We start from the raw sequence: 20013 nt of genomic DNA on the forward strand, positions 1-20013 counted from the left end.
GGTATATTCGTGAGAGTGGCACAAACAGACTAAGGCATCTGGGGCCTACAGGTCAGCCAGGCGCAGCTGACCATGTCTCTGTTTTTGTAGAGTCGGAGTCTCCCTAAGTTGTCCAGGCTGGTCTTAAACTTCTGGCCTCGAGCAAACAGAAATACCATAAACTGGCAGCTTAGACAGCAGCAGAGCATCGTCTTGTAATGTCGGAGGCTGGAGTTTGAGACGGAGGCATCAGTGGGGCTGGTCCCTTCGGAGGCCTCTCTCCTTGGTGTGAAACTGGCCTCCGTCTCCCCGTGTCCCCGTATGGTCACCCTCTGGGTTTGCCTGTGTCCTAATCTCTTCTTTTTTTTTTTGAGACGGAGTTTCACTGTTGTTACCCAGACTGGAGTGCAATGGCGTGATCTCGGCTCACTGCAACCTCTGCCTTCTGGGTTCAAGCAATTGCCCTGCCTCAGCCTCCCAAGTAGCTGGGACTACAGGCGCACACCACCGTCCCCAGCTAATTTTTGTATTTTTAGTAGAGACAGGGTTTCACCTCGTTGACCAAGATGGTCTCGATCTTTTGACCTCATGATCCTCTCCCTCGGCCTCCCAAAGTGCTGGGATTATAGGCGTGAGCCACCGCGCCTGGCTCCTAATCTCTTCTTATAAGGACAACAGCCACTTTGAATCTAGGTCCACCCACATAACCTCATTTTTAACTTAAGTATCTTTGTAAAGACCATATTTCCAAATACAGCCATATTGTGAACTTATCTGTTTAAACCATGTGGACTCAGATGATCTATTCTTACCTTGAAAGCATTGCTAATGTTCACAGAAAATATGCCAAAAATTTTATTTCTCTAGAAATGTATTAGGCAAGAATATAAGTTTAGAAAAGCGGCTCTAGGCTGGGCGCGGTGGTTCACGCCTGTAATCCCAGCACTTTGGGAGGCCGAGGCGGGTGGATCACAAGGTTAAGAGATTGAGACCATCCTGGCCAACATGGTAAAACCTCGTCTCTACTAAAAATACAAAAGTTAGCTGGGCGTGATGGTGCGCAGCTGTAGTCCCAGCTACTCAGCAGGCTGAGGCAGGAGAATTGCTTGAACTCGGGAGGCAGAGGTTGAAGTAGCCAAGATCTCGCCACTGCACTCCAGCCTGGTGACAAAGTGAGACTCTGTCTCAAAAATAATAATAAAAAAAAAAGCAGCTTGAGTCAAAGGCAGAATTGCAGGTGTCTGCTTAACTTCACATATTAAGGCCAGACCTAACCCCGGGCACCATGGCCTTGCCAGACCAGGAGAGCCGGCGAATGGATGCCCAGCAGGGGCTGCAGAAAGCTCTCAGAGCACTGTGCTCATGCCTCACTTGCTTCCCTCTAGTCCCATTCCTGAAACTTGGTTTACCTTCCTTGGAATTGGGATTTGCTATGTAAATGTAGGCCTTCCCGAAGTCCGGGCTCCCCAAGGGCCCTTTGGTTAGAAATAGGAGCCTCCTTCCTCTTTCTCTTTTGCTGCCTCTTTTGCTTACCAATTTATAGCACGTGTATGATATACAAAAAATGACACATATAACTATTTTGGTCCCTGCATAGCATTTAATTATACAAATATGTGACATTTTATTTAAGAAAACTCTTCTTGATAGACATGTATGTTGTTCTATATTCATTTGTAGTAAAAAAAAAACGCTGCAGGGAGCATATCTATTTATTTATTTATTTCTGGGGGAGACAGGGTCTTGCTCTGTCGCCCAGGCTAAAGGCTAGAGAGCAGAGGCACCATCTTGGTCCACTGCAACCTCCACCTGCTGGGGTCCAGCGATTCTCCTGCCTCAGCCAGCTGGGATTACAGATGCATGCCACCACACCCAGTTCATTTTTGCATTTTTTAGTAGAGATGGGGTTTTGTCATGTTGGTCAGGCTGGTCTTGAACTCCTGACCTCAGGTGATCTGCCCACCTCGGCCTCCCAAAGTACAGGGATTACAGATGTGTGCCACCATGCCCAGCCACATTTTTATTTTTATATCATTGTGCCCTTGTGAGAATTGTGGGATAAATTTCATGAAGTGCGGCAGGGTGCGGTGGCTCGAGCCTGTAATCCCAGCACTTTGGGAGGCCAAGGTGGGTGGATCACGAAGTCAAGAGATCGAGACCATCCTGGTCAACATGGTGAAACCCCGTCTCTACTAAAAATACACAAAATTAGCTGGGCATGGTGGCGCATGCCTGTAACCCCAGCTACTTGGGAGGCTGAGGCAGGAGAATTGCCTAAAACCCAGGAGGCAGAGGTTGTGGTGAGCCGAGATTGTGCCATTGCACTCCAGCCTGGGTAACAAGAGCGAAACTCCGCCTCAAAAAAAAAAAAAATTCATAAAGTGAAATTTCTGGTGAAAAAGTGCATGCATTTAAAATTCGTATAGCTAACACTGAAGTGCTTTAAAAAAGAAAAGGCAAAAACATATATAGTGCTACACAGTACCCAGAGGACAAAAATACGTGATTCTCAACACTTCACAGATGTCACTAACCTTTGTTTTATGAAACAGTTTTAACTAATAGATAAAGTAATAAATATCCCATTGTTACTGTGACTTTTCTTTAGTTATGAGTAACCCTAACCTTTTTCCATACATGTGGTTGCTGTCGCAAGTAAGACCTAAGATGATAAAACGATGGGATTTTAGGGTGGAAAGTAAACCTGAAGAAAATCTAGGCTCCTTTTTTTTTTTTTTTTTTTACAGGTGAATCTATGTAAGTTCAACAGAAAGATGAAATGCTTTATTCAAACTCATAAGTAACAAAGGTCAGTGGTCAGCAGATAGGTAACACTAAAATTGTCTATTTGTGAAAAAGAATGAAGGGATGAATGAATGGATGGATGAATGGATGGATGAATGAATGGTTGAATGAATGGATAAATGGTACTAGGATTGGAACCTGGGTTTTCCAGAAAGTAGGAGGCACTTTCTCCTTACACGGTGCCATGAATACTCAGTGTGCTGACATTCCGTACATTTCTGTAATCCTAAATTTAGAGGCACTGAGCTGATTGCTTATTTTTTATTTCCAGCAATCATCACTTTTGGTTTATGATGAATTCTGAAATAGAGGTTTTCTAAATGCATGTATTATGTCCATGACATGCAACCCTGGAAAACACCATATGTGGTTGAATCACTTCATATTTTTCTTTCAGAGGTAAACTTACTTTGAGATCTCTGTATTTGTTTGCCAAGGCCATGGTAATAAAGTACTGCAAACTGGGCAGATTAGAAAAAAAGAAATGCATTATCTCGACATTGTAGAGTATCAGAGGGTTAGTTTCTTCCGAGCTTGAAGGCAGAGTCTATTCCATGTCACATCCTGAGGCTGTGGTGATGGACTGGCAACCCTCAGCATTCCTTGGCTTGTGGAAGTTCCAGTCCCAATATTTCCTTTATTTTCACATGGCATGTTCCCTGTGTGTGTATATCTGTTATACCAGACCGAGCATAGAAAGTCAACACCAAGACAAAAGTATGCCAAATTGTAGGGTTTATTGCCGGCGACCACGGAGGACTCACGTCTCTCCAACCGGTGGCCGAGAAAGAAGGGTGACAAGACCTTTTTATACCCGTAAAACCACCTTGGGAGTGGGGGTGAGGCGGGGGACGGAAATGAAAGGCTTCAGACATTTCAAAGGCTAGTGGATTCCGTAAATCACCTCCCGGGCAGAGAGGAGGGTGGGGGGGGCTCCGGACATTCCAAGGGCCAGGGGACTTTTGTCATTCCGATTGTTACTTAGGTGGTTTACAGAAGTCAAGATGAACATTAGTTTATACATTATCTGGGTAGGGGTACAGATCTTTAGTTACTTATTACAGGTTGCAGGAGCCAGGATGGAATTAACTCGGGCTGCTTATTCTGGTTATTACTGGCTAGCAACTCTGGCAGTCACTGGTAAGAGAAAGTGAGCAGCTTTACTTCTTTGCATTCTGCAAAGTAAACTCGCAGTCTTACTTACAGAAGCCAAGGTCAGTAGTTTTTGTGAGGAGAATGGGCAGCCTTTACAACTTATTTAAAAAACAGTTTTGTATTTTATAAAATGACATTGTTCAGGTTCTAACTCCAGGCCAGCTATATCACATATCCGTCTCTGCATCCAAATTTTCCTTTTTTATAAGGACATGAGCCATACTGGAGTAGGGCCCACCCAATGATGCCATTTTAGCTTAATTATATCTGTAAAGACTTTATATCTCCAAATAAAGTCACAATCTGCAGTATTGGGTGTTAGTACCCCAATATATCTTTTTGGGGAGACACAAACCTTTAAGACTCAATATTTATTTGATTGCCCTTCTAAGTTTCAGTCAAAATCTATTCTGATTTCTTTCTTTTTTTTTGAGATGGAGTTTCCCTCTTGTTACCCAGGCTGGAGTGCAATGGTGCAATCTTGGCTCACCGCAACCTCCGCCTCCTGGGTTCAGGCAATTCTCCTGCCTCAGCCTCCTGAGTAGCTGGGATTACAGGCACGCACCACCATGCCCAGCTAATTTTTTTTTTTTTTTTTTTTTTTTTTTTAGTAGAGACGAGGTTTCACCATGTTGACCAGGATGGTCTCGATCTCTTGATCTCGTGATCCACCTGTCTTGGCCTCCCAAAGTGCTGGGATTATAGGCGTGAGCCACAGCGCCCTGCCTTATTCTGATTTCTTAAAAAAAATCACTGTTGAATTTCACTAAAACAATGAATTTCACTATACATAGGATGTGGTTTTGTAACATAGCAAATTTCATACACAAGTTCGGATTTTTAATATCTGTGTTGCAGTATTTATGTTAATATAAACTGAGACTACTTGTGGGTGTTACAACTAGGTTGACTGCTACTCAGAATAATTATTTGTAAATGTTTGGGCATTTGTTTATCTAGGTTATCCATCAGTGGCATTGCACGCTATGGGAACATACTCTTAAGCAATAATTACTAGACTCACACAGCATCTATCTTCAAAGACGTAAAAACACGATAACCTTCCAGTGTCTCATTTTCCTGGCCACTCACAATAGGGTTAATGATACCCAACTATCTCCCCTAAGATCAGAGATGTTGTGATGACTTATTAATATGTATCACCTGTAGAAGGAAAATAATATCTCGGGAACCCAAATCACCAAGCCAAACGGAAAAGCCAAGCTGGGAACTGTGTCAAACCTGCTTCCCATTTTATTCCTAAGTAAGAGAGCTATCAAGACATTTAAAAGCTAAATACCTTCCTCGCAATTTGTCCACAAGGACATTCCTCATGGACCTAGGACAGACAGAACTCAAGGTCATCTCTTGAGGCTCACTGGGTGAGACAAACACATATCTGATCCCTTCCTCTGCCCTATTGTTTCACTGAGCCAGACTAAGGAATCAGTGACTGTTCCTCTACCTTCAAATGTAAATTGTGTGTTCAGTAACAAAGTCCAATCAGAGACTCAAAACAATGCAAACATTTGCTTCTTATCTACGAAGCCCCCACTTCAATTATACATGTTGGTGGGTATCTCATGTCTCCCTAAAATAAAAGCAAGTTGTGTCTCAACCATGTTGGGCACATGTCCTTGGGACCTTCTGAGGCTGTGTCATGGGCACACCCTTAACCTTGGCAAAATTCGCTTTCTAAATTGATTGAGACCTGACCCAGATATTTTGTGTTCACACATCCAAATTCTTCCTAGAAGAGATGTGATGCGCAGAGCGTGTTTGTGTCTGTCATTTCTGTTATTACCTTTGTTCTGGTTCCTCTGGGCTCATCAATAAGGAGGTGCTTGTTTACCTGCAGCCCAGAACTGGTTGCCCTGTGGAGAGTCTGGGGTAGACACTTGACTCACTGTATTACCTGCCACATTGCTTTCAAAGCCTTAATTTGTTCAAGCACGGCAGCCATCTATTTAGCATTTTTTTTTTCAGAGCCCGTTAGGAGGCAGAGGAGATTTGAGTCTGTTTGTATTCATGATATAAGAGAAAAATAGAGGGAGAAGGTGAAGGGAGGAAGAGAGGCTCTGAGAAACTGGGAAGGTCAGACTTGGTGCAGAATCCTCCAAGGCCTCTCCACTAGGCTCCACCCCATCTTCTTCAAGCCCCGCCCCCAAGGCGCAGCTCACCTGCAGCCCCGCCCACTGGGCTCCACCCCATTACCTGCAAGCCCCGCCCCAAGGCCCAGCTCCCCTACAAGCCCCTCTCCCACTAGGTTTCACTCCTCACCTACAAATAGCCACCCCTCACTAAGCCCCACCCCTCACTTGCACAGCCCCGACCAACATAGCACGCCCCTCTTCTCCTGCTCTGCCCCTCCCTCCACCAGGCCCCACCCAATCTGCATAGACACGTCTCCCGCCACGCCCCACTCTCCTTTCTGCCCACGTCCCCCACCTATCATCGGCCCACATCCTTCTCCTGGCCGCACCCCGTCCCTTTCTACCAATAACCACGCCCCTAGCCTCGGCCACCTTCTTCGTCCCGCTGTCCCCGCCCCTTCCGCCCTCTTCCCTCAGCACCTTCCTCCTTCCCGCTCTCCTTTCCTCCCTGTAACAGGGGAGGCCGCCCTTTTCCCCTGCAGCCTATTGCAGGGGGCGTCGGCGTTCACGCTGACCAATAGGAGTGGTGGCCGGCACCGCGAGCCCCGCCCCGCGCCCTGCGTCGGGTTAAATGGACTCCCTGGCAAGGCCCGTGCTAGTTTGACGCCATGTGGCGCTGCGGCGGGCGGCCAGGCCTGCTTACGCTGAGGCAGCTGAGCGGCGGGTGAGACGCGGCGCGCAGGGACCCGGGAGGGGAAGGTCTAGGGCGAGACGGAGCTCCCGCGTTCGCGGCCCGAGGACCCCCGGAGCTCCTGCCCCCTCCGGGGTCGGTGCCTCGGGCTGGGGCCCGGCCTGCCCGCGGCGCTCCCCGCGGGACCCTTCGTTAGCCTGGGCTGGAACCCGGGTGCTCGCTGATAGCGTTGCCTCCAGGTCCCTTCTGTTGGAGGCCGAGTCCTTCGGAGACCCGAGGCGGCCGCAGCCGGCGCGTTAAAATGAAAGGCCGCTGTGTTCGGAGAACTGGAGCCTCCCGGAATGGAACTGTTTTGTTGTTTTAGTGACTCAGTTTATGGGGGAAAAAAATGACGAAGCGGTTTCGTGTTCGTGGTAACCCACGAGCCCGTGTTTAATAGGTCACAGTTGGGTGCCGCCGGCGCGGGCCTGGAGACACGGGGCGTCCGTGGCGTGGATTCCGCAGCAGGAGGTTTCTGGAAAGTTCGGGGGAGGCCCTGGCCTCGCCGCTCAGGGCTTTCCTATCATGTCCTTGATAAGTTATTTCTTAAAATGTTGCTCAGTCTCGTAATTCTGAAATTTGCGAAATCAGTCAGCAGATGTTGAGTATATATATCTTCATAACGTTGCCAGTGACTGAATAGGTGTTTTCCCCCCTCCCCATACATAGAGTCTTTAAGTATTTAGGTGGGTTATATTAATTTAGAAAATCCCATAAGAGATACAATTTGAGAGGAGAATACTTTTTTCAAGAGAAGGGATCTCGCTGTGTTACCCAGGCTGGCTTTGAACTCCTGGGCTCAAGTGGCCACGCTCCTCAGCCTCTCAAATTGCTGGGATTACAGGTGTGAGTCATCTCATCCAGCTGAGGATAATTGTTAGAAAATACGTAGGTTGGGGGCGGTGGCTCACCCCTGTAATTCCAGCATTTCGGGAGGCCAAGGCGGGTCAGGGTGGGGACTACTTGAAGCCAGGAGTTTGAGACCAGCCTGGCCAACATGGTAAAACCCATCTCTACTAAAAATACAAAACTTAGCAGGGCACGGTGGTGAGTGCTCATATTCCCAGCTATTTGGGTGGCTGAGGCAGGAGAATCTCTTGGATCCAGGAGGTGAAGGTTGCAGTGAGTGGAGGTTGTGCCATTGCACTCCAGCCTGGGCAACAGAGCAAGACTCTGTCTCTAAATAAATAAATATACTTTCCCCATGACCAAGCTGAAGATTGCCCCTAATTGCTCATAACCCTCTCCCTCCCTTTTAATTATCATTGTCTTGACTTACAGAAATATCCTTGCTTTTTCTTTATATTTTACCACCTGTATGTATTCTGACAATACATTGTTACCTGTTTGAATAATACCTCTTTAGGAAAATCCTTTATCGTGTGTATCTTTTGTTTCACGTTCTGTGACCCACATCTTTGTTACATGGAGTTGTAGGCCCTTTATTGGTCCTTAGGGTTTTTGTTTACTGAATGATTAGTCTGCTGTTTATCCATTCTCTGTGGACGTATCTGGGTGAGTTGAGTTTGGGACTATCAGGGTTAGTGCTGACATTCTTGTCCATGTGTGCTGGGCAGTGGTGTAAGGTGTGGAGGTGAATGTTTCCGATCTTCAGCTTTGCTAAAGAATGCCAACTGCTGGCTGGGCGCAGTGGCTCATGCCTATAATCCCAGCACTTTGGAAGGTCAAGACGGGTGAATCATGAGGTCAAGAGATCGAGACCATCCTGGCCCCAACATGGTGAAACCCTATCTCTACTAAAAATACAAAAATTAGCTGGGCGTGGTGGTGCATGACCTTAGGCCCAGCTACTTGGGAGGCTGAGGCAGGAGAATCGCTTGATCCCAGGATGTGTAGGCTGCGGTGAGCTGAGATCTCGCCACTGCACTCCGGCTTGGTGACAGAGTGAGGCTCCATCTCAAAAAAAAAAGCCAAGTGCTTTTCCAAAGTCGTTCCACTTTGTACTCCCTGTAGTAGTGTATTGTAGGGCTGAAGGTCCACAGGGTCATGGGGTGAGCCTTATGCTGTGCTGAGGTGCAGGGTCCGAGAAATAAAGAGACAGGACACAGAAGTACAAGGAAAATGCAGCTGAGCTTGCGGGGCCACGCCACATATGAGCGGAGTCAGGCAAGGCCCCAAATGTCCAGAATCATGAGTATTGTGTATAGGTTAGGGGGCAGGGCAGTCAGGAAATCATCTTTAAGGATAGTGATAGGGTCGTGAGCAATAAAACAAGGGGTCCACCCCCATTAGGTCACCTAGACTAGGAGGTGGACAGTGTGCAGCAAAGGGCCCGTTCCTATCAAGGCAAGGGCTGTGTGCAGTAAGGGGTCCACCCCCATTAGGTCACCGAGGCTAGGTGCACCGTGCGCAGTGAAGAGGGTTTAGTGTGCAATACTTCTGTCTATGGGCAAACTACTTCTAAGATTTATTGGGGGGATGCTTTAAGTCACACAGTAGTGACAGAGCTGTCAGGGTTACTGCCACCTGCTTGCAGCTTCCAATGAGTTCTGTGGGAAGATGCTTTTTGAGCAGCACAATAGCAAGAGCTGATTGATAAAGTTCACAGTTACCAAGGTGGATTGCCGATCTGAAGACAGCCTTCCACAAGAACTGGAGCAAGGTCCTACAACTCCTTTATCAGGAGGAGTGGTTCTCTCCCCAAGCCTGCCATACAGCGGGTATCTTTACGATACTGAACGCTGCCGCCTGGGCCGTGGATTCTTGTCCTGGCATAACTGTTTTCCCTTAAGTCATGCTCTGCACTGTGTCTGCTTTAGGCATTCCTCCGATTAAAAGCTGCTTATTCCTTAGTTCATGCTCTGTACTGTGTCCACTCTAGGCATTCCTCTGATTATGAACTTATATATATATATTTATATATACATATTTATATATATATATTTATATATACATATTTACATATATATTTATATATGGGGTGGGAAATACTCTTTAGGTACTCAGACTATGAATCATTATATGATTATATATAGAGGATTATATAAAGGGATTCTTCAAGCCCTAATTCTATAAACTAATATATGATTATATACAGAATTATATAAAAGGGAATAGCTGAGTAGTAACACTATAAAGTGAGGTATTCTTCAAGCCCTATCTGTGCCAGGGTTCTGCTTAGGTTTCTTTCCTCAGTGCCTATATGGGGGGTTACCCACAGAGTATGAGAGTTCCTGGTAATATTAGACTTTTTAAATTTACACCTATTTGTTAGGCTTGAAATGGAATTTAACTGTAGTGTGAGTTTCCTGCTGTACTGTGAAGGCTTGTGAGGATTCTGTGAGGGAAGGAAGCCCTTTTGTTTAAGAGCTGTTTCTTAAGGGGAATTTAAACCGTAATTGTATTATAGTTATTCGTGAATATGTGTAAAGAAAAGATTTCCAACATTGAAGCTTCGGTTAAGATAAAAGGTCATTAACATGGAAAGGACCTTACCAGAAATTAGTTTTCTGGATTGTGCAAGATTTTGGAAGATGCAGTATTTAATTTTTTTAAATTAATTAATAGTCTTTATCACATGAGAGTATTTTCACTCTTGCTGAATAATGGTAGCCAGATAATTTTCCTGTAACTCGTCTAATGTAGTTGACTCTTCTTCATCTAGACATGCATACCACAAAGCGTGGCGATGGAGCAGTACCCGGGCTTGTGAGAGGGCTCTGCAGTATCAAGTGGGAGATAAAATCCACGGCTTCACCGTAAACCAGGTACGGCTCCTCCTCGGCATCTCCCTTCAAATCCTCATGCACTGCGGGTATGGCTTCTGGCGGACGTACAGAGCCCTTCAAAGCGGAGACTAGCCTTTTCATCCTTGTGTCCAGAGGCCATGGCCCAGCTCATGCTGCATGGTAGCTGCTCAGCTGAATAGAGCTTATGAATGAAATGGCCTGGAGTCCCGCAAAGCCTGGTTCTTGTCAGATTTTAGAAAGTAACACTTCAGCTGGGTCTCTGTAATCAGACACACTAGTGTTTCTGCAGCCAAACCTAATGATTTACCGATTGTGATCGTGAAGACTCAATGTCCTGATCTGCTTGGTCAGGTTTTGCTGTCAAATAGTTTGCTCTAAACTTCTGCAGAGACTTTGTTCTTGGAGCCATTTGGTTATGAGAATTCTAGAGAAGAAATTGTAGACCTGTACTTACTTGGGTTTACATTAAAATGAATTTTTGTTTTGTGATTTTGCTTCAAGCTTTTGCATTGTTTTTATTTAGCATAATAACTAAAAATGACACACTTCACATATTTGGCTAGCTGTTGGCTTTGTTTGATGCTATAGCAAATGTAAAAGACAAACAGCTTACCATCTAGAAAGACTGATGCAGCTGTGACTGGCGACACACGGTGGACGCCGTGCGGCACGCCGAGGACAAGGGTGAAGAGGAGCGGGAGCTGCTGCTGCTGGGGGAGAGGGAAGAGCTCCTGGAGAGGGTGGCGTGAGAGAGCAGCTGTCTCTGGTCAGGGCAGTGACCAGGGAGCTCCAGGCAAGGTCCAGGCATGAAAACAGAGCATTTGTGAAATCCTGCAAAGGCTGACCAAAAACACCTGGATTTATAGTACAGGTTACTGTTAAGAAGGGCCTTTCCCAGAGTGGTTGATTCTTCTTTATTTTTCAGATTTTATAGAAACGTATTTATTTTTGAGACTGGGACTTGCCCTTTCGCCTAGGCTGAAGTGTGGTGGCACGATCTTGACTCACTGCAGCCTTGAACTCCTGAGCTCAAGCGATCCTCTTGCCTCAGTCTCCCAAGTAGCTGGGACAAGGTGCCACCACGCCTGGCTGATTTTGTGTGTGTGTGTGTGTGTGTGTGTGTGTGTGTGTAGATGGAAACTTGCTTTGTTGCTTAGGCTGGTCTCAAATTCCTGGGTTCAAGCAATCCTCTTGTCTTATGTATTAGTTTAGTCTCATATTGCTATGAAGAAATAGCCAAGACTGGGTAATTTATAAAGAAAAGAGGTTGAATTGACTCAGTTCTGCATGGTTGGGCAGGCCTCTGGAAACTTAACAATCGTAGTGGAAGGCACCTCTTAACAGGGCAGCAGGAAAGAGTAAGAATCAAGTGAAGGGGGAAGCCCCTTATGAAACCATCGGATCTCATGAGAACGTACCCACTATCACGAGAATAACATGGGGAACCGCCCTCATGATTCAGTTACCTCCCACCAGGTCCCTCCCACAACATGTAGGGATTATGGGAACTATAGTTCAAGATGAGATTTAGGTGGGGACACAGCCAAACCCTATCACCTTGGTCTTCCAAAGTGTGAGCCACTGTGTCCAGCCATAGAAACTTAGGATAAGTCATGATTCTTGTTTGAGAAATGGCTACCTTGAAAGCTATTATTATCAAGGTTGTATATTATTAGAAAGCAGACATCTCACTGTATCTGCTGATTTTAAACGCATTGGTCGTCTGTTACAAAGTACAGTAAGCTTGGAAACATAAGTAATTTAACAGCTGTAGGTTATGCAGGTCGTAGTGGACCACTTTACGCATGAGTGTTGGATGGCAGGCGCCCTCGATTGGGCTGAGGAGACCCGAGATCTGACCTCTGCCAGTGGCTTGCTGTGCGAGCTTGGACAGGTGACTCTTGTGGCACCTGGAAGAGGGGGTGGTGAGTGGTGTGGTCATCATAGGGTCGTGGTATGTGATTGAGGGAGAAGGCTGGCTGGCACGACTGGAGAGAAGACAGTGTCTTTAATACTGAGGAGTGTGGACGCCACCAGGAGGCTTACCTAAAGTAGATGATCTTCCACCACGCCCCAGGACTGAGGATTCTTTTATTTTTCTTGGGGGCTTTCCTATCCTCGTGGTCCCTCCAGCTGTTCTGGAAGCCCCAGCTTTGTGCTTCTAGCTACCACCAAGAACCCATCCCAAACTAGGAGAAAGGCTGCTCTTGGAGCCTCTCCCTCTGTCACAGGCTAGCTCACTCCCGCATTTGGGTAAATCCTTGCAGGGCCATTCTGAACACTACAAGAGATGAGATGCACAAAAGCAGGGGCCACAGGTCAGGTGGTGGAGGGGCACTGTGTTACTCAGATGCATGCAGCACAGTACCACGGGAAGGGCGGACACCAGGGTGAATCCTGGCTCTGTGATTTGGGCAGCTTATTTCATCATTCGGAGCCTCCGTTTTTTTTCATCTGTAAATGAGGATGGGAATATCTCCCTTACAGGGTTGTATGTGACATGATTAGAAAATGCATAGACAAAAGAATAAAAAATTAAAAAAAAATAGAAAATGTCTAGCCAGTAGTAAGCACACACACTCTCTCACACACTCTCTCTCTATCTATCTATCTATATATAAACACACACACACATTCCTACATTCTCATCTGCCTTTTTTAGGTCTTACTTTCCTCGTTTGTAGGATGAGGGACTTGGATAGGTTGGTTCTGTCCTGTCCAGCTCTGAAATGCTGGCTTCCCGGTGTCACCTGATTACAGGCAGGAAAGCTAGTTTTCTCAGTGTCTCGAAGATAATCGTTTCAAAGGCCATTTTGTCTGAGTTTAGCTGGTTTTGTTTTTCTTGCTAACTCAGGTGACATCTGTTCCTGAGCTGTTCCTGACTGCAGTGAAGCTCAGCCATGATGACACAGGAGCCAGGTATTTGCACCTGGCCAGAGAAGACACAAATAATCTGTTCAGGTAGGTGATGCTGTGTGAGAACATGGTCTTGAAAGTTTTTATTTAAAACAGTGGTGTCCAGTCTTCTGGCTTCCCTGTGCCACATTGGAAGAATAGCAGCAATCTTGGGCCTCATGTAAAATACACTGACACTAAGGATAGCTGATGAGCTTAAAAATAAAAGACCTCAGTGTTAAGAAAGTGCATGAATTTGTATCGGGCCGCATTCCAAGCTGTCCTGATCATATGGGCTGTAGGCTGCAGGTTGGGTAAGCTTGATTTAACGCATTGACTGTCCATTACATGGTTCAAAATAATAACTCACTAGTATTCTTACTGACAGAGCATCTTGAAAAATAAGGAAAAGCTTACCTTATAATCTCATCAAAATATATAGACTGTAAATTATAGTTGGAAAACCTCCTATTGGAGAATTGTGGTGTCAGCATGATGAGTTCTAGTAGCCTGAGGTTGTCATGCGTCCGGGAACTCTGCCCACAGCAGTAGCTGAATCTTTCACATTCCATTCACTGTCCTTCCCTGCGTGCAGTTCTGCTCTACTCCCACGTACAGCTCGGGAGTTCTCACATTTCATGTTCCGTTCACTCTCCTTCCCTAGCCTTCCCTAGTGTGCAGTTCCACTCCACCCCCAGGGACAGCTTGGGAGTTCCTCACATTTCATGTTCTGTTCACTCTCCTTCCCTAGTGTGCAGTTCCGTACCACTCCTATGGACAGCACTGGAGTTCCTCACATCCTTGAGCACACTGTCCTCTGTGGGTCTCAGAAATATCCATGCAGAGACCCTTTCTTCAAAATGTTGAACCGCTCCCTCTCCACGTTCATGAACGCCTTCACAGGTGAGACTGGTGTCCTGAACAGAAACTGCACTTGGCTTTGCGGGCACACTCATTGGAATTCAGTTAGTTTCTGAGAAGGAAAGAGGGTAGTGGGTGACTAATGTACCTAGAATTTTTACCTCTTTCTAGTTGAAAGACATTAGAAATTTAATCCTTTAGGAAAGCCACGTGGGAGTGCGATTATAAAAACTAGCATTTTAAGAAAAGGTGTGTGAACTTTTCCCTGAAAGGTTCAAAACGATTTTCTCTTGGGGATATCACTGCAATGCCAGGCTTCCAAAGTTACCAGTAATGTTGGTATTTGAGTTTTAGTAAGACTGACGATAGTGGATAGGCTGCTGATGTGAACAGTGTGTTCCGTAAGGGAGTGAGATTGGAGAGTGGGTTAAATCCATCCTCTTAGAGAATGAGGTCATCTTTGTAGATGTATGAAAGTCTCTGGAGAAACTCGAAGAATGAGCCCTGGTGCTCATTAAGTCCACATCCTGAGACAGGTCTGGGAAAGTAGCACTTGGCATTTTGAGCTGGGACAGCTGCTGAGGCTGGGGGCCAGAGTGCAGGGCCACTACCTGTGTCCCAAGAATAGCTACACTTACTGTCTGTAGGACAAAGGGAAGTGAGGCTTAAAAGTCAACAATTTTAGTAGGAATCTGTTGTATTTTAAGTTTTCTCTTTTCACTTGTACCCAGCTAGTGATTACACCTTGTATCCATTTTCCACACAAAATCCCAAGGACTTTCAGAATCTCCTCTCGGTGTATTTGGATGCCACTTTTTTCCCATGTTTACGAGAGCTGGATTTCTGGTATGTAATGAAAGATTGATTAGTTGGTACAGACTTGAGTATTTGAGTCACTATCAGCTTATAATTATTTGTCTGTCCTCAGGCAGGAAGGATGGCGGCTGGAACATGAGAATCCGAGCGACCCCCAGACACCCTTGGTCTTTAAAGGAGTCGTCTTTAATGAGATGAAGGGAGTGTTTGTAAGTTTTCTTCCTTTTTTGTGTTGTGTTCAGCTTACCTTACCCATGTAGATTATTGTCATATAGATGCATTTGGAAACCGGTTAACTTTTATTTAATATTCTCATCATAGGTGATACCTTCTTGAATTAGCTGGGGTCAGTTCTGTGAGCAGTCATGGGGGTAGCAGAGCCAGGGTGTTCCTCCCAGGGGTCTCAGACCTCGTCTAGGAATCCCTGTGTATGATCCGCAGGAAGACTGGGAGATAAAAGCTATTTTTATACCTCTACCAAGACGTCGTCTTTTTCACTCATTCTTGCCCAAGTATGCAGTGAACTTTCTAGAGGCCTCATGGCATGGTGTGTGACACACAGCAAGCTGGATACAGAGCAAGTGGGAGAGTCCAGCTTCCCCTCTGAGCCAGACACTACAAAGATTGCAAGAAAGGCAACACAGCACCACTCTGAGTAGTTTTTTACTTTGAGAAATGTTTTTCAAAAATATTTATATTAACATGTAATGATGGCTTACCTTAAGGAATTAAGTATTTTTTAAATGTCTCAGCTTTAATTTAGAATACAGAAAAATTATATAAACAGGCACCTACATAGGCAAAAGAAGCCTACGTAATCAAAAGCTGTTTGGGTTCTCATTAAAACCTATTTATACCTAGTGTTCCATTATTGGAATGCTAAGCTTGTGGGAGTTATTTATATTCCTACGGCTCAAGGTCATTGCCAAGGTCTGAGTTTTTACACAAAAAATTGCAACCTCAGGCATAAATGGGTTAATTTTTCAGAGTGTAAAGGAGATTAAGAGCTGCTTTCCTGGGCCCATGTCTTCATGTCCCCTTGTGACTTTGACAACCCGCCTGTCCTGATGTCCCTGAGCCTTGGGGGTAGCCTGCTCCCTGATTCCCATAGTCTCTCAGCTGGCGAACCATGTCTTTTCATACTCAATTTAGGGGTCTTCCAAGACATCTTTTTAAAAATCTAGTTGGGGTGACAGCTTCTCCCCACCTCCCTCTTAGCTGATAGGCAGCCCTGGTGATCCTCCTGATTTACAACTCTCAGCTATGCATTTGTTCAGCACACATTGAAGAGTCCCTTGTTCTTCTCAATCCTGGGGTCCTGGGCATGGGCGATGAATGTTTGAATGCCATGTGAAACAGTGCCTGCACATGGTCCTTTTTTTTTTTTTAAACCATTTGAATAGTTTTATTTGCAAAGTATTGCAGATGTATGTACCAGAATGTGATTAATTGGCTATATAAGTGATGTAGTGTATATGTGTATTATTTTATATGTACTACTATTTATTTTACATTTCAAGACAGACAATGAGAGGATATTCTCCCAGCACCTTCAGAACAGACTTCTTCCTGATCACACATACTCAGTGGTGTCCGGGGGCGACCCATTGTGCATCCCGGAGCTTACATGGGAGCAACTTAAGCAATTTCATGCCACTCACTATCACCCAAGCAATGCTAGGTAATATTTTGTTGGTAAAGTGTGATGGTGGATTGTTAAAAGTTGACTTGTTTGTGTTCTTACACTTCATGGCATGGCTTTCCTCACATTTAGCAACGCTTAGGAAATCTGTAAGTCTAGGTAAGATTCTTGACCTGATTTTGCCTGTCTTTTCTTTTTTTTTTGATATGGAGTTTCGCTCTTGTTACCCAGGCTGGAGTGCAATGGCGCAATCTTGGCTCACCTCAACCTCCGCCTCCTGGGTTCAGGCAATTCTCCTGCCTCAGCCTCCTGAGTAGCTGGGATTACAGGCACGCGCCACCATGCCCAGCACATTTTTTGTATTTTTAGTAGAGACGGGGTTTCACCATGTTGATCAGGATGGTCTTGGCCTGTTGACCTCGTGATCTACCCGCCTCGGCCTCCCAAAGTGCTGGGATTACAGGCGTGAGCCACCACGCTCGGCTGATTTTGCCTGTCTTATTGGATGTTGTTTTGGATGTTTACATTGAGGGCCCTGAGTGGGCTCAGCATGGTGGTTACAAACATGGCGCTTAGAGCTCCCCAGAGGAGGGTCCTGTCCCTCCCCGCAACCTCTTGCCTCACATCCCAGCTTTGTTGCATGGAAAGTGGGGGTCTGTAGGTGGTGCCCATCCATGCACAGGATGTGTGACACTTCCAGCCCTGCCCTTGGCACTAGAAGTGCTCTTTCAATAGTGGATGAAGTTACTGAACCTTAATTACATCCTCACTTTCTGATACATTGCTTGTTTCTTATGTCGCTTACATAATATAGTTACGTAATATATCTTAAATAAAACACGAATAAACTTACATATAAATGCTAATGTAAAAACACTTTAAGATTATTTTATCTAAAAATTATGAAAACTTTCAAGCATATAGAAAAGTAGACTAGAATAATGAACCCCAAAACACTCATTACATGATAGATAATTATTTGCTGAAGTTTTTGGAAGTAAATTATAGCTGTCATCATCATTTACCCCTAAATATTTGGATTCGTGGCCCTAAAACATGAGGATTTTTTCTAACACAAGCTAATTCCATTTTCAGTTTAATGCACTAAGACATACTTTCTTAAACTGCCTGTTTCTTATTCTGCATTCAGATTTTCTACTTGGCCCCAAAATGTTTGATGCACAGGGTTCCTTAGGTCTCTGCTGGCACCCTTTCAGGGGTGGCAGAGGAGCATGCAGGCCGGGCTTTCTCCAGGTACTCACTTTGCTGCTGGTCCGGCTGCTCCCTTGTGGTAGGTGCCACGTTTCTTCATTTCCTGAGAACTGGAACTTGGTTTGAGTCAGGCTGTGCCTTTTTAAGCAGAGTCCGTTGTAGGGAGTTCTGCATAACCAGCCAAATCCTGCCATTGTACAAGGCCTGCCCGCCTCCACTGGGGTTCTCACGCCAGCCGGGTCCATGCTGAGGGTCGGCCACTCTCTGGGGAAGATCTGCTTTTCCCTCGAGCGGCAGACCAGCTGGTGGGCTTGAGTTTTTGGTGTCCTGTGAATACTGAGTTTCTCATCAACCTATTAATGGTTTTCATATTCACTGAGGATTATTGCCTGAATCAAATACCTTGTGAGAGTCTGCGAACTTTTCTAATTCTGTAGTTTCTTCTTCAGTTGTTTTCTGGACCTCTTCAAAGAAGAGTTCCTCATTCTGTTATGTGCTGTGTTTTGCGCTGCACGAGGGTTCAAAGACCTAAGAGGGAATGTCGGGGGATAAAGACAGACATACAGGCAAACAACACAGAGAGCTGGGCCAGGCGGCCCGAAAAGCTGAGGCTGTCAGTCTCTTCAGCCCTGACCTGCCTCAGTACTTTATCTTATATGTTTACAAAGCACATCGCAGAGGGAGGGTGCAGCTACTTAGAACAGCTTGTGGTTGTAATTCTCACATTTCAGTTCACATACCTCAGCTAACAGCTATTTTATAGCAAAGTCTGTGAGAGCTGGTTGTCTTTTTCTAGGCCTCTCTGCTCTTCTCTGAGATATACACATTCCCCTATTATGGTTTCACTACTCTGGAGTTCACCCAAGTTCACAGCAGCCTTGTTGCTGATTTCCCCCGAGCGGGTGGGCTTCTCTGGCTCTCTGCAATGATCACATCAGCTGGGGCTTTTGGGTTATCTTGAAATACGATTCCAAGGGAAAAGGCAGAGCCAGTTGCTCTCTGTGGGAGTCCAGTTTTAGGAGGAGGGGTGGTGCAGGAACTATTTCTAATGATGACAGAAGAGGCTGTCTTTTTTTTTTTTTTTTTTTTTAAAGACAGGGTCTGGCACTGTCCTCCAGGCATGATCTTGGCTGACTGCAGCCTCAGCTTCCCAGGCCACCTCAGCCTCCTGAGCAGCTGGGACTACAGGCGCTTGCCACCATGCCCAGCTGGTGCTTGTATTTTTTTGTAGCGATGGAGTCTTGCCATGTTTCCAGGCTGGTCTCAAACTCCTGAGTTCAAACAGTCTGACCACCTTGAACTCCCAAAGTGGTGGGATTACAGGTGTGAGCCACTGCGTCCCACCTGGAGAAGAGGCTTCTTTTTTCCGTTATGTTTTTTTCGGTCTCCTTTGTTTTGTTTTTAGTACCACTATGACCTCGCAGAAGTATTTCTGTGTGTATATATATTTGAGGTTATGGAATCAGATGGGATTTATTCACTGTGACCTCGCAGAAGTATTTCTGTGTGTATATATATTTGAGGTTATGGAATCAGATGGGATTTATTCACTGTGACCTCACAGAAGTATTTCTGTGTGTATATATATTTGAGGTTATGGAATCAGATGGGATTTATTCACTGTGACCTCGCAGAAGTATTTCTGTATGTATATATATTTGAGGTTATGGAATCAGATGGGATTTATTCATTTTCATGCCCACATTTGCCCCGACTGTTGGCCCGTTTGGTCTTTGTTAACCTCTTTGGTTTCTATGCTTCCAGCCCCCACCTCCCCAACACACGCACACCCAGGCCCTCCTTGCTCCAGAGATTCAACTGTTTGCTTCCGCAGGGACTTCTGCGGCTTCTCTGCTGATGAGGAAGGGCCTTTAGAGACCAGCATCTGGACACTCGGGGTAGTGATTGCTCCTGGATTCTCTAAACCCGAGAGTGTAAAATTGGTTTGAAATTCTATAGTGAGAAATTGTTGAAGCTTCTTTAAGATACTAGTTCACCAGATCTTAACCATAGCTCAGGCACCATGTAAAGGAAAAGATAAGTTCTGCCATTGTAATGTTGTTCCTCTGGTTGAATAAACATTTATCTTTATAAAGATGTATAACCATAAATTTG

At 45.4% G+C, this 20013-nt stretch overlaps 1 protein-coding gene across 1 annotated transcript in view; it reads left to right on the plus strand.

The window, feature by feature from the left end:
• Positions 1 to 6689: 6689 nt before the first annotated feature.
• Positions 6690 to 20013, plus strand: part of PITRM1 (pitrilysin metallopeptidase 1) — a 68656-nt gene continuing 55332 nt past the window's right edge. Inside the window, exons 1-7 of the mRNA XM_002750010.7 lie at positions 6690 to 6756; positions 10388 to 10490; positions 13327 to 13433; positions 14119 to 14270; positions 14960 to 15074; positions 15157 to 15253; positions 16565 to 16725. Coding sequence (XP_002750056.1) covers positions 6701 to 6756; positions 10388 to 10490; positions 13327 to 13433; positions 14119 to 14270; positions 14960 to 15074; positions 15157 to 15253; positions 16565 to 16725 — 791 coding nt within the window. The 5' untranslated portion in view covers positions 6690 to 6700. The remainder of the gene's footprint in view (positions 6757 to 10387; positions 10491 to 13326; positions 13434 to 14118; positions 14271 to 14959; positions 15075 to 15156; positions 15254 to 16564; positions 16726 to 20013) is intronic.

Source organism: Callithrix jacchus, chromosome 7 (assembly GCF_049354715.1).
Source record: "Callithrix jacchus isolate 240 chromosome 7, calJac240_pri, whole genome shotgun sequence".
Lineage (NCBI taxonomy): Eukaryota > Metazoa > Chordata > Mammalia > Primates > Cebidae > Callithrix > Callithrix jacchus.